The sequence below is a fragment of the Molothrus ater genome, chromosome 2, assembly GCF_012460135.2.
Source record: "Molothrus ater isolate BHLD 08-10-18 breed brown headed cowbird chromosome 2, BPBGC_Mater_1.1, whole genome shotgun sequence".
Classification (NCBI taxonomy): Eukaryota; Metazoa; Chordata; class Aves; order Passeriformes; family Icteridae; genus Molothrus; species Molothrus ater.
Window position 1 is genome coordinate 85,525,715 of NC_050479.2, and position 16,761 is coordinate 85,542,475.

The window sequence follows — 16,761 nt, forward strand, 5'->3', positions numbered from 1 at the left end:
TGCTTTCAGCCATCTGAGAGCTTCAGATTATAAGGCATTCTGCCCTGGAAAGATTTCTTCTTAATAAGGAAGCAGTAAGAGAAAGGAATGAATCAGGGAGATAAAGCTCTCTCTCAAAGGGCAACCCAAATTCAGACCAAATGTGGCAAAGGTTTCTGAAATAATCAGGCTTGTTCTCTTCTTTATTTACTCCCCAGCTATTCCCACTTGGTCCCTCTTTCTATAGAACAGAAGTTCAAAATAGGACAGAAAAAATCTGACTTTTTAGTATTTCCAGCTGGGACTGGAGTCAAAGGTGCTTGAAATAGTGTGAGAAAGACTGATATGATTGTGGTGAGAGCCATTTGAGTACCTGGATATACATCTCAAACCAGGCCTAAAAAACTAAGTATAGACAGCTCAAGGGAAAATGTGCTCACATGATGTACTGTGAAATTTGGCAAAATCAGCAGCTCTTGATTTCAATAAGTGACCTGACTGCCCCTGAGCACCAAGCATTCTGTGCTTCACCATCACCTTGTAAAATGTCCCAGCCTGCAGAGTCACTTCTGGCAGGGGCAGGTGTCTCTTGTCAGTACCCTCATGGAGATGGGGGTGTATCTGCACTTGCAAATTGCTTTTTTAAAACATTCTTGCAGAAAAAAGAGGAGGGAGAATAACATTCAAGTCAATATTGTGGATATGTCCTCTCTCCCTTTCCAGGTTCAGGAGTGATTTAAAGAGCTGTTTAAAAGACTGCCTGCTTGTCGCCCTTTTCCTAATTTAGCATCCTTATACCTGCATGTGAAGATTAGAGTTCCACTGGGATGTGAGAGCAAAACAGGGTTATATGCATGGGTCCTTAATTAAAACAGACCTCCCAGCCTTAGGAAAAAGAAAATAAAATAAAAATCTGGCACAACATCAACCAGCATTAGTAGTATCAGCATCATGCTAGGTACCCTACAGAAGAGGAAACTGTGAAAGAGCACTCAAAAATAATGACTGAGTTTCCATGATGATGTCAAGACTTTCACATCTCAGGCTGCCAGGTGTGGAATACTTGAGCTAGAAGTATAAAAGCTGTACAAAATAAAAATGAAGCAGAAAAATTGAAATCTCAGCAGGTGATGATGTACTGTAAGAAGGAATCAGTCCTTTAAAGCTTCATCTAGGGAAGGAAGAGGAGGAGCAAGAGAATACCAGACCCAGCATTTCCACATTTCCTTTGTTTCCAGGGCATTTTCTTTCCACTTACATTTGTTTTCTTTTTTTTTTTTTTTTTTTTTGGCTCATAGTGTCAAATTTGATGCTTGAAGTCATCTGAAACCTGTTTTATCCTCTCTCACCTCCACATCTGCCTTAACATTGTTATCACAATTAGAAGGGCAGTGACAGTTCTCTAGACTGAGAATCCAGCCTCTCCTGCAGTGAAATTCAATTGAGTAGCATCATTTCTTTGAAAAATAAACAAGACTGCAAGCTCTGCAACTGGGAAGTAAATTAAATGTGTTCACAGAGCTTCAGAATCCTCTTTGGCGTTCATCTTACACTGCTTGACTTACTATTAAAATTATTGCTAACATAGTCAGGGCAGTGACAAGGAGCATTTTTGTTAAAGAGAGATGTTATTGCAATGAACTTCTAGGTATCAGTTTTATCCTGGACAAGCAGACAAGCAGATCTAGGAAAAATAGTATGTGGCTTTCTAAGGTTGCTCTAGTGCAGCAGCAAAGAGTAAGGTGAAATAATGTGGTGTGCCTTCACTCTCCCAAGCAATATAATTCAGTGTACAGTGAGAGGAATGCTGGGCACTCCTCATGGCCCTTTTGTACTGTTGTGGCTGACAGAGGATTTCAAGGTCAAGTATAAACCATGGAGTCTCCCTGCTTGCTGCCTTGCTCCCTGTGCCCTCCCTCCCTCCCTCCCTCCCTCCCAGCAAAACATTTTTGTTAGCCAAGGGAACACAACTAGGCAGAAAATAGTTCAGTGGACAGCTAGGAACAATATATTTCTGTGTGACAATAAATACATGTATTTGTTTGATACAGTAAACAATTCTATTTTAATTATTTTATTTACCTCCTTTTTTAGTTTACTTGCTGTTTTTGAATTAATGCATCTTTGTATAGAGATAGTCACCATTTATCAGGAAAGGGTAAAAACCTTTTATTGTACCAATTAGTATGTATGCAATATCTTCCTGGGCTGGTAGATGAGTAGCTGTGGCAATTTATTTTAGGCTGAGCAGCTACATATATCTTCTCACCAGAAGTGAACAAAAGATTTTGAGGCCATTTCTCATGTAGTGGCAGAGTAGACTACTAGTTGAAGGGACCAGACAGGATACTTAAAAAAACTCTGCTCTTTTCTTTGCATCTCATTTCTAATATGGAATATTCTCACTGGTACAAGTTTTTTGTATTCCTTGAACCTTGATTCCTGAACTTAGTTTAGCATTGATTCATTAAGGTCTAATTGTCCTGCTCTAGTGCTGTTCCTACATGTTTCTGACGCCAAACACTGCCATCTCCAAAGCATCCTTTTGAGATTATCAAATGAAACAGTTACATTTGAATTCATACAGCCACACAGCACTGAATGGCATTTAATCAGTTCTTAGAAAGCAGTCGTGGTGCTTATTAACATCCAAAAAGCTACTGCCTTCAGTTGCCAGCTAGATAACTATTTTTTCTTTGCCAATAGATAGTTGCCTCTAAATGCCTAGGGAATGATGATGCTTGGTGGCAAGTGCAGGCTATAAAATATTTATCTTTAACACACAATTGTATTACTGCAGCCTCTAATAGGATTTGGTGTCAGGCAAACATCTGCCTTGGCCTCTGGCCCAAAGATAGGGAAACAAGCTATTAAGTTGGATATTGCATAGTAAATAAATAAGGCAGAAATACTGTTAAAGTAGCTGTACTGCTGACCAGCAAACATGGTGAGTATATAAAAAAGAAGTCCATCAAGAGTCTAGAAATTTGTCTAGCTTCTTAATATGTTTATTGTGTTGCATCTGGATAAAGGTAATTCATGTCGGTAGTTGTGAGCCAGGCTGACAGATCTTTATAGAGTTCACCACAGTAGAATTGGCTTTCATGGGGCTTTTTGTCCACAGCAAAGTGGTCCCCTGAGCAGACCATTAGCCTGGGAGCTTTGTCGCTGTCACATGAGTCAATTTATAATGTGAAGCAAATGCTGTGTCGTATTTGTGTCCATGCCTCAGATTAACAACTCTAAAAAATGGGAATGGTAACAGTTAGTGATTTCATATTGAACTTGATAATACCCTTAAACAAAAGATAGTGTAGTGTGAAGTCTTACTGTGGGTGGGGGCTGGATCGTGCCAGTTTATGGCCTCTCTCAGAGGAAGGGGTGATTACAGTGGGAAAACTAGCAATGGGACAAAGGTTTCAGCCAAGTTTCCCTCAAAATCTGCCAGCTGTGAGTTTACTTGTACTGAAAAACATCCCTGAAAGAAATGGCAAAAATAGCAGATCAATGTTATTTTTTGCAATATGTTGAATTATAGCTGCTGAGGATACTTGGAGAATTTTTTTTTGTTTCTTTCTTTGCTTTGATATTTAAAGCTCATGAGCAGAAAGGACCTTAAAGAGTGCTTCAGAAGAGTTTTGCTCTTGAAGAAGTCTAGGCTTTTGCACTTAATGAATGTTTTCCCTTTCTTATTTTTATGAATCCAGAAAGTGTTTTGTACATCCTCCTTTTCCTGTCTGGGGTAGGCTGTCCTACAGTAGGGAGTACCTGCTCTAGTACCTGTCAGACAGGGCATTGACATACCATTCTCCAAAATGAGGTGTGTGGCTCTGAAGACCAAGTGTCTCATTATGTCATTTAGACTTTCTGTCAGAGAAGTATGAGGATATTTATAATGGAGAACTGAGAAGATGCCCAGAGGGCTTGAGCACCTCTTCTGTGGAGGCAGGCTTAGGGAGTTGGGGCTGCTCAGCCTGGAGAAAAGACGGTGCCGAGGAGACCTTAGAGCTCTACCAAAGGGTTACAAAAGAGCTGGAGAGGGGCTTTTTATAAGGGCACGGAGTGATAGGACAAGGAGGAATGGCTTTAAACTGACAAGTAGGCAGGTTTAGGTTAAATATTAGGAAGAAATTCCTCACTGTGTGATGAGGCATTGGCACAGGCTGCCCAGAGAAACTGATATGTGGTTGACATATCCCTGGAGGTGTTCAAGGCCAGTTTGGATGGGCTGTAGAGCAACTTGGTCTAGTGGAAGGTGGCTCTGCTCATGGGAGGGGGATTGGAACTGGGTGGTCTTTAAGGTCCTTTCCAATCAAAACCATCAGTGATTCTGTGACTCCATTAAATGACTTGCTTTTTCAGTTGCTAATTAGACTGTGAAGCTGGCAGAACACTTAATTCCATAGGCAAGCTTCTGCATTCCCTCTTAGAAACCCCACACCCCAAGTTTTGCCCATGTGCCCCTGGTGTGAGTTGTTTGCTTTCAGAAGTTTCACTCCTGCTGGTGGTTGAAAGGTGGCATGGAAACTGTGTTTTCAGTGTTCTCTTTTCATTCAACAGCAAAACCTGATGAAGGCATCATGCATCATCCATTGGCTGGCCCTCAAGTTATTAATCTCTGCCCTTACCGGCTGGTGTCAGTCACATCTCTTCAGGGATTTGGAAGCCAAGAGAAAACTGTGGGAATCAGACTGGAAACAGAGAACATATGTATCTCTTTCTAAAATAGAATTGTTCATGGTCTCACAGTGAACTTTAACAATTAAAGAAAACAAAAACATTGTCATAATTCTCTAAAGGAGTTCCCATGGTACTATTCATAAAACACCATATGGAATTTTGTATATATTGGAAAATACTCCTCTAATTATGCGAACAGCTTACAGAATAAGCTGTGTAATGGAGACTAGAAGCCAGCCATAACTGCAGTGGCCTGTTTTTGCTTATTGACTGATAGTGTGTCATCTCTCTAGCAATGCTGACTGTGAACATACTCAAAAGGAAGACAGCTGCTTTGTGCCACTGACTTAGGGACTCCCTGAATGTTAAAGTTGTGTCCTTCTATCCCATATGATAATAATTTGGCTAAGCCCTAGCTTCGGAAAATGTCTGCCTGATTCTTTATTCTTTCCAGAGTTCTCCCACCACAACTCCCTAATTTCTGATGCCAAGTCACCCTCCTCCTCCTGTTTAGCTTGAAATGTAGGTGCTAGAGCACTGTGCATGAATGCATGTGCACTTACACATGGCAGAAGGGCCAGAAAATTTTCTGAGGTGCCCAACTGGCAGTCTGTAACCATTGAAACAAAATTCAGTCCTAGGATGAAAATACAGAGGTTTTTATGAGAAGCCTTGAGTGAGTATAACTTGCTAATGCCTGCAATATCAAAGTAAAAAGAAATTCCAGGTTGTGATTCTGCCTAAGAATATAAATAGGAGCAAGTTCAGTGTTGCACACACAGCTTGCAGACTTGCTCCTCACAAGCCTTAGTCTCTGCCTTGTTTTGTGCTCATTAGCTGTGGAGCTTCTCAGGAAAAAAAGTGTGTTCATTTAACACTTCCTTTATGGAAATACTTTGGAGTTGTTTGGGAGTAGCTTTGAGACAAAGATACACTGCATGAACCTTCATCACTTTTCAGAATTGATTCTCAGTGGTGAAGAACTTTTGGGAGTGTGTGAAGACCTTAATTGCCCTGAATCACCAGGAAAGTTTGCATCCTTAACTGCTAAAAAACAGCAAGTGGCACAAGTCACAGGGGGAGTAGAGTTTCTTTTCACTTCATCTCATCTCTATCAGGCAGGTTATTCCAGGGCAAATAGAGGTAGTGTAAAATGAGAATACATTAAAAATGTTACTTTTGGCAATATTAGAAAAACAAGGGACATCAGAGAAAGCAGTGAAATGGGATTAAAGGATTTTTAAGGGCCTACTCTATTATTAATAGCAGAGGGTATTCAGGCCACAGGTAAGAGCTACTGAGGTGCTTCAGTGAGGAAGGTAACATGGGTTTCATCCACCTGTTTTTTAATTCCTTTTGAATTCCTTTAGCCACTCTATGGCAGTTTGGCCACACTTGAAAAGAAGTATCTGGGAAACCAAAGATTGAGGAGGTAGTGACAGATGAAGTGATATGTGTGCATATCACTGCAGCTTTACAATGAGGAATGCCAGATCTGCATATGAAGCAGAAAATAGATGTGAATATTTTTTTTTTAATGTGTTAGTGTCAGTCACTGTCAGCAGGGATTTGACCAGTTGTAAGTGTCTCTGCTAAACCAGTCAGAGGAGGAAAGGATGCACCACCAGAGTAAAGGTTCTTACATGGATTCACCCAGAAATTCTTGAAAGGTTGGTTACCTTAGCACAGGTCTGCTCCATTTCTGTGATTACTCTGAACTTCTAAATCCCTTTATACATAGTCATTGTAGTGGACAATGTAATTCAGTTTAATCTGTAGTGGACATCGAATTGGTGTGCAGAGTCTAACCTGTCTTGTCCTAGGCATCACAGACACACCAGCTGAACCCACTGTAACTGCAAAATGTTGTTTCCAGTAAGAAAGATTACCATTTAGCTGATGTAGTGCATTGTCACACTTTGGAGCAGTTGCCATACTTGATGTATGCTACTTTTTACATACTTTCTAGATGTTTCTGTGGGTCTTTTTACTATTTTATTTAAATATTATATTACAAAAATATACCAAGAAAGCTATATGGATATTTACTCTTTTTCAAGATCTCAGTTTAGTCCATTAAAGCAAAAACTTGGGAAAAAACTCTTTAAAATAGTTTTTAATATTCTGAAGGTGTTGTTAATGCTGGGAGTCTGTCCTGCATCATGCCCTGAGGTATTCCACTTGACTTCAAAGGTCACATGTTACATCTTTACATCTTTGCAGGGTTGCTCCACCTTGCAGCCCCTGACCCAGTGTGGCAGTGGGGTGGTGAGGTGTCATGGGACAACTGCACTGATGCTGAATAGCACAGCCTTTCTCTTCCCAGTTTTCAGGCAGCAGGAAAAAAAAAAATACTCCATTTTTTTTTTTCTGCTGCATTCTTTTTTTTGCCACCTTTGAGCTTAACCACCTCATTGGAGGGTCTGACAAGTGCCAGAAGCAGCACAAGAAGAGGGAGCTTAGAGTTGTTCTTAAGATGAGAAGATTAGAGGAAAAGGACTGACCTTTTCAGCAGCAGGAGTGGTTAAATCTCCTTGCCCATCTCATTATCTTGTTTCACAGAACTCACACTCTATGTTCTTCATGCTTGTAAGTATGTACATAAATAACTTCCTTTTCCTAAATCGTTGGGTATATTTCTTGAAGAACAGAAAAATACAAGTATTGTAAAAAAAGCATAGAGAAAAAAAAGTCATAAAGTGAATTAATTTTTGTTTTCAGAAAAACAAAACTCTGACATTAACCCATGTCAGAGTTCTGAAGATTGTATACACGTGGGCTAATATTAATTTTCATTTACAGGATAGATTTGTGTTTATACCTGATATGAAGTGAGAGATGATATTCCCAAATATCACTATAAATGCACAAGGCCTTAGTTGTTACTTCTTTATTCTAGGAAGCATGGCTGCTCTTTAACTGGAGCAAAGATGGCAGTTCAAGCCTAAAGGGTTGACTGCATGTTGTGACTGTATTTCCACACACCATCAAGTGAATACCTGCTTAACTACTGAGTGTTAGAAAACTGACAGCACTTCCTTGTACCTTTCTTGCTGCATGGAGCTGTCTGCTTATGAGATGTCTGAAACCAAGACTTGAACCATAAATGCTTTAAACTGGTTTTATTATTTAAATTTGCTGTTGTCCTTTGTGAATTACTGAATTTAAAATGTCAGTCTTTATTTAAAATTACAGCCTTTAAAATGTCCTTCAGAAACCTCTGCTCTTTGGCAAACACCCATCCAGAAACTGGCTTCCTTTCATTTGTGATTGGAAACTAATCTGCACATCTCTGCTGTCGCTGGTTCTCTTCACTTGCACTGATTGGGAGTTTACAAATAACTTTGCTCCCACAAGGTCGCATGAAGTGTATCTGTTCAAATGCAATCATTATTCACAGGGCTGAGATTTTCACCCCACTTCATGTGTACCACCAGTGCCTCTGCTCTGTAACCAAATCCAGTTTTCATCTGATAGGCATCTCCCTCAGAGAAGATGTGAAATAGCACTGTAGAATGAACCATGGTATTTATTACAATGTCTTTCAAAGCCCCACTCACATTTACTCAGTTTTCACTCAGTTTAGTGTAAGAAAAAAGGATTATTTTCATTCTCTTTTTGATGTGTTTACAAGCTTGTGTTGTTTTTTTATGAAAGATATGTTTTAGTCCCAATATTCTGAACTCTCTTCGAAAGAGAAGTGCTAGATAACATTTTGCTTACCTGTTAACTTCCCCTGAAAAATGAATAGCTGGTGTTTTTGCCAAAATCAGGCAATTTAAGATGATAACTAGAAATAGAAGAAAATGTGAAATAGACCCAATCCTGTTCCACCAAATAGAATATTAGGCCCAGCATTTTGAGCTGTTAAAGATACAAATTATATAAAGTATAATGTATTATATTCAATATAATATTGCAGAGCAAATAAGAAGAAATTTGGTTAAAGGTATTTCGTCAACAAGCAGATAGGATGAACCAAGGGTCTCTGTTCAGTAACTTCATAAGGGAACATATCTATCATCACTCAGCTCTTTTTGGCACAAATAAATGTCTCAAGGTCACTTAATCAAGTCAACAAAACTGGACCAACAGTGTATGTTCTGCTGTGAGAATGGTGTGTATTGTATCCCTGCAATAAATTCAAAGATGAGAAATGGTCATAAAAATATACAGGAAGAAAAGAAATTTGGAAGTTTCCAGGTACTGAGAGAATGCCCAACCTGGTAAGTGCTGAGCAGCTCATATTTAATCACAGAATTTGCAGTTGAACCATCCATTGATGTAAATGGATGAGCAGGGTTTAGTGCAGCTCACACTAATGCTTTCACCCAAGTGCAGCAATTGCTTTGAAGTTTCAACTGTCCTGCCCATCTAGAGCTCTCCTAAACTCAGAGGTGTTTTCTTGCCTAAAGAAGTGTCTGAATTCTCTTTTGTTTTCCAGAATCAGTGGATAACTGTCCCAGTAATTGCTATGGGAATGGAGACTGCGTGTCTGGGACTTGCCATTGCTTCCTTGGCTTTCTGGGCCCTGACTGTGGCAGAGGTAAGAATTTATGCTTGGTTAACTGTTACCCTCTCCCATTCAGTTAACTTTTTTGTCTTGGAAATTATATTCATGACAGTGCCTTCTGCAAAGTACTCTTCATCCAGTGTGGGGATGCTGCAGTAGAGTGGAAAGAAGTTGATCTGTGAATTTTGTTTGCCACAAATTTGCTAAAATTTCTATCAGCAGCTGAGGGACTCATGGGTGTTTACCCTGGAGAAAAGAAGGATCAGGGGGCATCTTACTGGTCTCTAGAACTACCTGAAGGGAAGGTGTAGTCAGGTGGGGATTGGTCTCTTCTCCTAAGTAAGTGATAGGACAAGAGGAAACATCCTCCAGTTGTGCCAGGGGAGGTTTAGATTGGCTATTGGGAAAAATTTCTTCAGCAAAGTATTCAGGCTGCTCAGGGGAGTGGTGGAATCACCATCTCTGGAAGTGTAGGTGTGGCATTTAGGCACATGGTTTAGAGGTGGGCTGGCAGGGCTGGACTCAATCTCAGAGGGCAGTTCCAACCTTAATGATGCTTTGATTCTTTCCTAATTGTGCCTGCTGTGCCCTTAGCAACAGCACAAACCCTTGGGCTGCTTGTGGACAGGCAAATGTCACGTTGGAAGTTTTCTCTCTGGAATTGACTTTAGAAAACAGGACTTATAAATGTGGCATTATGGTTTGTTTAGCAGAGCACTTTTATCATGGTGTGGCATGACAGTATAATGATACTTTCTTTTAAGATACTGATTGTACAAAAAGTACCTGGCAAGTCTGCCTGAGCCTGGCTGTGGGGAATAGGGCAGCATTAGCATAAGGCTAGGAGTGGGATAATGGCAGGAACAACTGGTTACTCTGGCCAAAAGTGAAAACACTGGGAGGACTGGGACGGAGACTTACCCCAGTAAACAGTATAATAAATTTTTCTGCTCAAGTGATAAGTATTTTTAATAAATGGATTTGGAAGAGTTTTCTTTGGCCTGATTTTTTTAGGTTATTTAAACATTTAAAAAACAAACTGAAATACTTTTAGTAAGAACACATTTCAAACCAAGATATGAAAACCTTGCATGTGGGAAATGACAGGATACTGTGCATCAACCTTTTCAAGGCCTTTTTTGGCTCAAACAGTCCAACAAACTAAGTACAGATTTATAAATCTGGAGAGGGAGGTAGCATAAAACGTTAGTGCCCACCCAAGGAGCTGTGGTAAGGCTGCAGGTCAGGTCTTTACCCCACCTCATCGCTGCTTTAGAAAGCAGGCTGGCGCCTTCCCAAGAGAGAGCTAAACTCTGTCCAACCCCAGCCCTCTCCCCCTCCAGCTGAGCTGGGTCACATCCCAGCAGCGAGGCAGGAGACAGAGATAAGGAGCCGAGCACCCCTAGGGCAGGCAGGAGCTCCCTGCCAAGGCAGCGGGGCCGGGCTGAACCCGGCGGGGTTTCAGAGTTCACAGCCCAGTAAGATGGATGTGGCAAGCTGTGTCCCTGAGAGCTGTTATGTCAAACTTCTTGCTGACTCAGGTTACACTTGGTTTGCATTTCCTTACACTTGGTTTGCATTTCCAAGCTCCTTTTCAAATCCCTAGAGCTGGAGACAAAAGGAGTTTTTTCCATGTCCCATAGCATATTCCAGCTCACACCTCCTAACTTTCAGTAGGGGCAGAAGTTCAGGGCTTATTTCCCCCAAGGCTCCCTGTAGAGTCTGTGGAGAAGAAGAACTTTCTTCACTGTGAGTCAGAGTACTTAAATTCTTCTTCTGAATCCACTTGCAGAGCAGCTCACCTCCCCTCCCCGGCTACCCTGAACTTTCTCAGGCTTTTCAAGGGAGTGATGTGAGTCTCCCATTTCACCAGAGCACATGCTCTAGCTGCTATGAACACCTTTTGTTAAACTCTGTCTTTTCACTCAGAATCATCTGGGTTCAGATGTTGCACTCTGCCTTTAGGAAGACAGGAAAATACCTGGAATGCCAAATTTATGTTTGTATATGCATGTCCATTCACTGAGTGTGTTAAATAGATCATACTGCCATGAGCATGAGATCCAAGGATTCCAGGATTGTCTTACTGTTGATTTTCAGGGGCACCCAAGACTCTTCTTTTGACCTATAAATCCCTCAAAAGGCAGCAAGTGTAAGGCAGTTACAGTATCCATCTGCAGCCCTTCACAATCCTTGTATGGAGCAGTAATCCTTAAACAAGCGGGTTCCTGCTCACACTGAGCATTCATGGATTTCCTGGGTGTTCCTTTATTTCAGTTCAGCCTTGTAATTTACCATCCAAATGAATGGGAAACTCTGGAGCAGAAAGCCTTTCACTTTTTAGTAATGGTTTATTACTAATGTATTATTAACTAATTATTTTTAAAAAATAAATGAGAGCAAGTCACCAGAGGTGTATTCCATAGGCTTTTTGAAGGTTTTCTTGGACATGGGAGGTTGCCCTTTCAAGTTCTGTTTAAAGTAAACAAACAAACAAATGATCTTACTCACTGATGTTCAACTTGCAAGAAACAAGAGTATGCATTTGGATTGCTGCTATCATTACCACACTAGAGAATTTCTGTAATTTTGCCATCATAGACATTGTTGGAATCTGAATGATCAAATAATAATTATATATCTTTATATATGGAAAAGAGTTGCATAAATAACAGGAGAAAAATTCAGAAACCTCTTTTGTCTTTATTCATTATTGCATGCTACAGAGGAGGTCTTGTTCTCTCCATTGCCTTGACATTTGTAGCAGTGCTTTCCAGGTGATGCTGAAGGACTTCTCCACAGAAGGCTCTGTGGAGTGTCAATCTCACTGCAGATGGCCAGTAATTTATCTGATCCTTTACTGAGTAATCAGCTGTCTTGTCAGGAAACATGTAAGTCTTTCTCAGCAACCTCTCCCTGGTTAAAGGCAGTTATTCTTTCTTCTTGTTGAAAAGAACTGCAGTTTTTTCCCTGCCAGTGCCTTGAAAGAACAATGTCCATTACTGAGCATTGAAATTTGAGATGGGAGGGGCAGAAAATTCCATCACTTACTTAGCTGAAAAGTGAAATTACAGAGTGAGTGTGCTGTGAGCCATGCACACAATACAGTGTATCTTACACAATTTAAGTCTCATGTTGTATAGGTAGATACTATCTTGCAAATTATGCACTTGCAATGCACTACGGCATCGTGTTTCCTTTAAAGTGAACAGAATGCTCCTTAGTAATAACAATTGCCAAATTCCTTTCTTTCCTAAACTTCTTTTATCTTGGTCAGGCAAATACAGTTCACTGCATATCGAACTGGTTTAACAGTCAGAGTTGGCAGTGCTTTGTATTTTATTGAGGCTGCTGTAGTTCTGGAACACTCAAACTGACTTGACTATAAGGACGTGTGGAAACAACTCATGATGCACTTTGTGAGATCACTGTCTGAAAATATGGAAGAAAAGGAGAGGAAAGCTTTCCTTAACCATGTAATACCCCTTCCCACACATAATCAAAGTCAGGAACAAAGCAAAAGAGGATTCATCACATGCCTAATCCAGTTGGATTAAGCAGCAGAATGGAATATTCATTTCACATTTGTCCTGTATAAAATTGTTCATAAATTGCCTTTCTGAGAGGCAGATGAGAAGGCCAGCTGCTCTCACCTAAGGCTGATGTGCAACAGTGAACAAGAGCAGTCTGTGTTGAATATATGTCCTTGCAGCAGAGTTTCAGCAAAATAAAATGAAAGAGAATAGGACTTAAGCAAGAAGTTTCAAGGCAGAGTGAACAGGAAAAAGCTGTTGTTTCTGAGGGACTGAAATCAGAATCTTCCTTGGCAAAATCAGAAGAGGGGACAAAAGGAGCATAACGTGGCTGGTGTGGAGAATGCCATAAGGAGAAGGCATCATCTGAAAGCAGCTGGAGAAAACTTGCAGAGCAGTGATTACAAAAAGCTGTGGTCCTGGAGGCTGAGGTCTGGTTCTTGATGCCCTCTGCTTCCTTGGGGTACTTGTTCTGTATCCTTCATTTCATCCCATCTAACTGACTGGCATTTTCCAAATTTAGCTCTGAAAATGCTTAATCCTGGGATCCATCATGCCACAGCTTGAGCTTGTCATTTTCTTCTTCTTCCCTTTATCACAGGGAAGAAATCCTGTATCTGGGTGGCCTTGAGAGTCACCTGACTTCTCTGGAAACAAGGACAATTAAAAATACTTTATAAGTCCTTTATAAATTATACAAATTTCAGAGGATAGATTTACATAGCTTTTATTACAGGGAGCTTGGAAACAGTAGAGGCCAATTTTGCCTTGTGGCTGGTGATGAATGGAGTCCAGCAGAGATGATAACCAAAAATGGGGACTGGGCATTCAGTTAGAACGATAGAATTAATAAGGTTGGAAAAGACCTCTAAAACTCTTTTCATCAAGTTCAGCTATTAAGCCAGCACTGCCAAGTCCACCACTAAGCCAAATCCGAATCTGCCACAAAAACACATCTTTTAAATTCCATCAGGGATGGTGACTTTGTCACTTCCCTGTGTAGCCTGCTCCAGTGCTTGACAACCTTTTCAGGGAAGAAGTTTGATAGCTGATGGTATGACATGAGCTAAATCAGGGAAGTAGTCTCAATGTGGTATTCTGGGCTCTGAGCAAAGCAACTGAAACCCATAAAGCTGAGAGTTAACTCAGAAAAAAACAGGGGAGTGATTTGTGTGCCACTGAGGTCCACAGCAGAGGCAGTGTCAAGGAAAGTCCGGCAGCAGGTCAGGGATAGTGATAAGCAATCTAAAGTCAGTGATGCTCCAGAAAGAAGACATCAGTACATTGTGAAATCAGAATACGAGAAAACTATGAGTTCAGTTAGTGAAAAAAGTATCAGTGACACAAAGCAAAAAGATAGTCTAACTTAAGAGCATTGTTTGTTTTAAACACTCGCAGGAGAATAGAGTTAACAGCTGGGTATCATCCATATAAAAGATTGGGTTTTGGCAAAACAAACAGCAGCATACCCCGGTGAAGATTGTGTATGAAGAATGTAAATTACATGCTCGACTCTTGTGCTTCTTTTTGAAATTATTTTCCATTTGTTTTAATGTGATTTTTGTTGTCTGTCCATAGCGTCCTGCCCAGTGCTGTGCAGTGGAAACGGGCAGTACATGAAAGGAAGATGCTTGTGCCACAGTGGCTGGAAGGGAGCAGAGTGTGATGTCCCAACCAACCAGTGCATTGATGTCTCCTGCAATAACCATGGCACATGCATCATGGGCACCTGTATCTGCAACCCGGGATACAAGGGCGAGAGCTGTGAAGAAGGTATTTGCAGGATGCATTCAATTAGCCTTTTGCTTTGATTGTTGTTCTGTAATTATATGGATGGAGGCTATTCAGCATCAGACTGGCACTTAAACAGAACAATAATAGGCACCTTACAGATACAATAGATGGATACAACATAAAAATGATATGTTGTCATAACTCCTTGTTAGCTATCATACTTGTTCAATAATTGGATGAAAAGCCATCAAATGCTTCAGATAGAAGAATCTAGTTGAAAGACCAGAACATCTAATCATATGTTCAAATGTTCTTATTAAAGCATCATTTCCATTTACACATCTAAACGTATAATTACTTTTACAGCGCTTTCTTCTCTGCTGCACTATACCAAGCAATTTCAGTTGCTTACATACACAAAATGGTGGCGTATGAGAAAAAGTCCCTGGTCCTTGTCAGCTTTAAAAGCTTAGAAATGCTTAGGACTTGAATTAAATTCTGCTTCAAAGTCAGATATTATTTTAATGGCTCTTCCATAGCTTTTTTCTCACATTAGCCCCCCAAAAATTTCTCATTTACATTTAGATTTACGGCTGCTTTTAGTACTTATCTTTAATCTTTTTGTGTAGGAACTCACCTGCCAACATAAACCTTTATCTTCCTGAGTCTGTGACTGCTTCTTACTGCTAATGAAAAAGTGGACAGTTTTGCAAGTGTATAAATCATTCAGAGAGTATAATTATATATCCAAAAGTGCATTATTTAAAGAATAATGTTCAAAACTTTGAAAACTATTCTCAGAGTTCTATGCTGGTGACCTGATAAATAATTATTCTTAAATTGCAACTTCTACAAGTACATATATAAGGCCTCTTCCCTGCTTGATAGATTAAAGACATCATTTGATACATTCAAGAATGACAACGGCTTGAATTAATTTATGGTGGTCTTCATGTATGCAGGATAAAGATTTATCTAAAATGGCTTTATTTTATAGGCAATGAAAATAGACTGAATTGGATTCAGACATTCAAATGGCATCTAATCTAGCAATTCTTTTGATGTGTATAATGTATTGGAGTGGGACATCTCTGATGTAGCATGGCTTCAGTGTCAGTAAATGTTAGAGATGAAGACAGTATCAGCTCTTGTAACAATAAGCCATCTCTTGTGAAAGCCACATTTTGGCTTAAAGCACAATTCAGTGAAGCTGTGGGGTGTACAAAACCCAAAGATTTTGACTACTCAAGTATCTTTAAAGCATCTCTGTAGACCTCCTATTTACTAGATCATATCTTTACTGGATAAACAGAAATGAAAAGATCCCAATTTTGCCTCCAGCCAGAAGTGTTTAATGTGTGTAAATCAGAGTGAGATTTGCCCTTTTTCTAACAGGAACCTTTATTTCCCTGGTCACGTTTAAAGCAGAAAAGCCAGGCGCTGCTCAGTTATTTTATGTTATCACTGTAGCAGGGGACAGTGTCAGTCCCACTAGGTCAAAACTTGAAAAAGGAGGAAGAACAAAGAGAACATGGTTTTTTCTTATGGACTCTTTAGTATTTTTCCAAGCATGCATGTTTTTGATACTCGAGGCATAATTTGTACTACGTTGTGAGGGGGGGAAGCAGCTCAGAAATATGCCATGTGGGAAATCTTGAGAACATATATATACATATTTAGATTTAGTAAAAAAGTTGATTTATACTATTTTTTAAATTGCTTTTACTCTTTAATTTCTCTTCTAAGAAGGGCCATCTGGTATTGATTACTTTTTATTATTTCTCAGTTCTCGTAGCTTCATTGCTTGGTCCATGTTTGTAATGGGTTTTCATTCCAGGGTTTCTCCTGTCTTTTCTTTTTCCCCCATAGAAGTTCAGCAATGTTTATAAAACATCAGCCAACAATCCTACGCGAGATTTTCTTTTCTCTTTCCTTAGTTTATTGGCCCATATTTTATAAGGCATGGCCTAAGCCAGCGAGACATTGCAGGGAGGGGAGCAAATTTAAGAAGTGAAATATGAGAAGTTACTCTTTGGGCACCGAATAAGCCTAATAACTTGTGTGACCAATGAAGCATGAAGCATATTGGGGAAAAGTGTAGAAGAGGCACTAACCTTGCTTGCTACATGATTTATCTCCCTGGCAAAGATTCTGCACAAGGCTTAACTATAAACAGGGCATTTTCCAACCAAGAGTTTGGCCATTTGGGACATTTTCCAACCAACAACACGGGCATATGATTTTTTTTTCTTTTCCAGGTATACTAGATCTTGTCAGCTCTGCCCTCGTGCCCAGCTCCTCATCTCTGCTTCACCCAGAGCT

General features: G+C 40.0%; 1 protein-coding gene across 1 annotated transcript in view; it reads left to right on the forward strand.

Moving 5' to 3' along the window:
- Window positions 1-16,761, forward strand: part of TENM4 (teneurin transmembrane protein 4) — a 601,532-nt gene that overhangs the window by 438,293 nt on the left and 146,478 nt on the right. Inside the window, 2 exon segments of the mRNA XM_054518583.1 lie at window positions 9,104-9,205; window positions 14,284-14,478. Coding sequence (XP_054374558.1) covers window positions 9,104-9,205; window positions 14,284-14,478 — 297 coding nt within the window.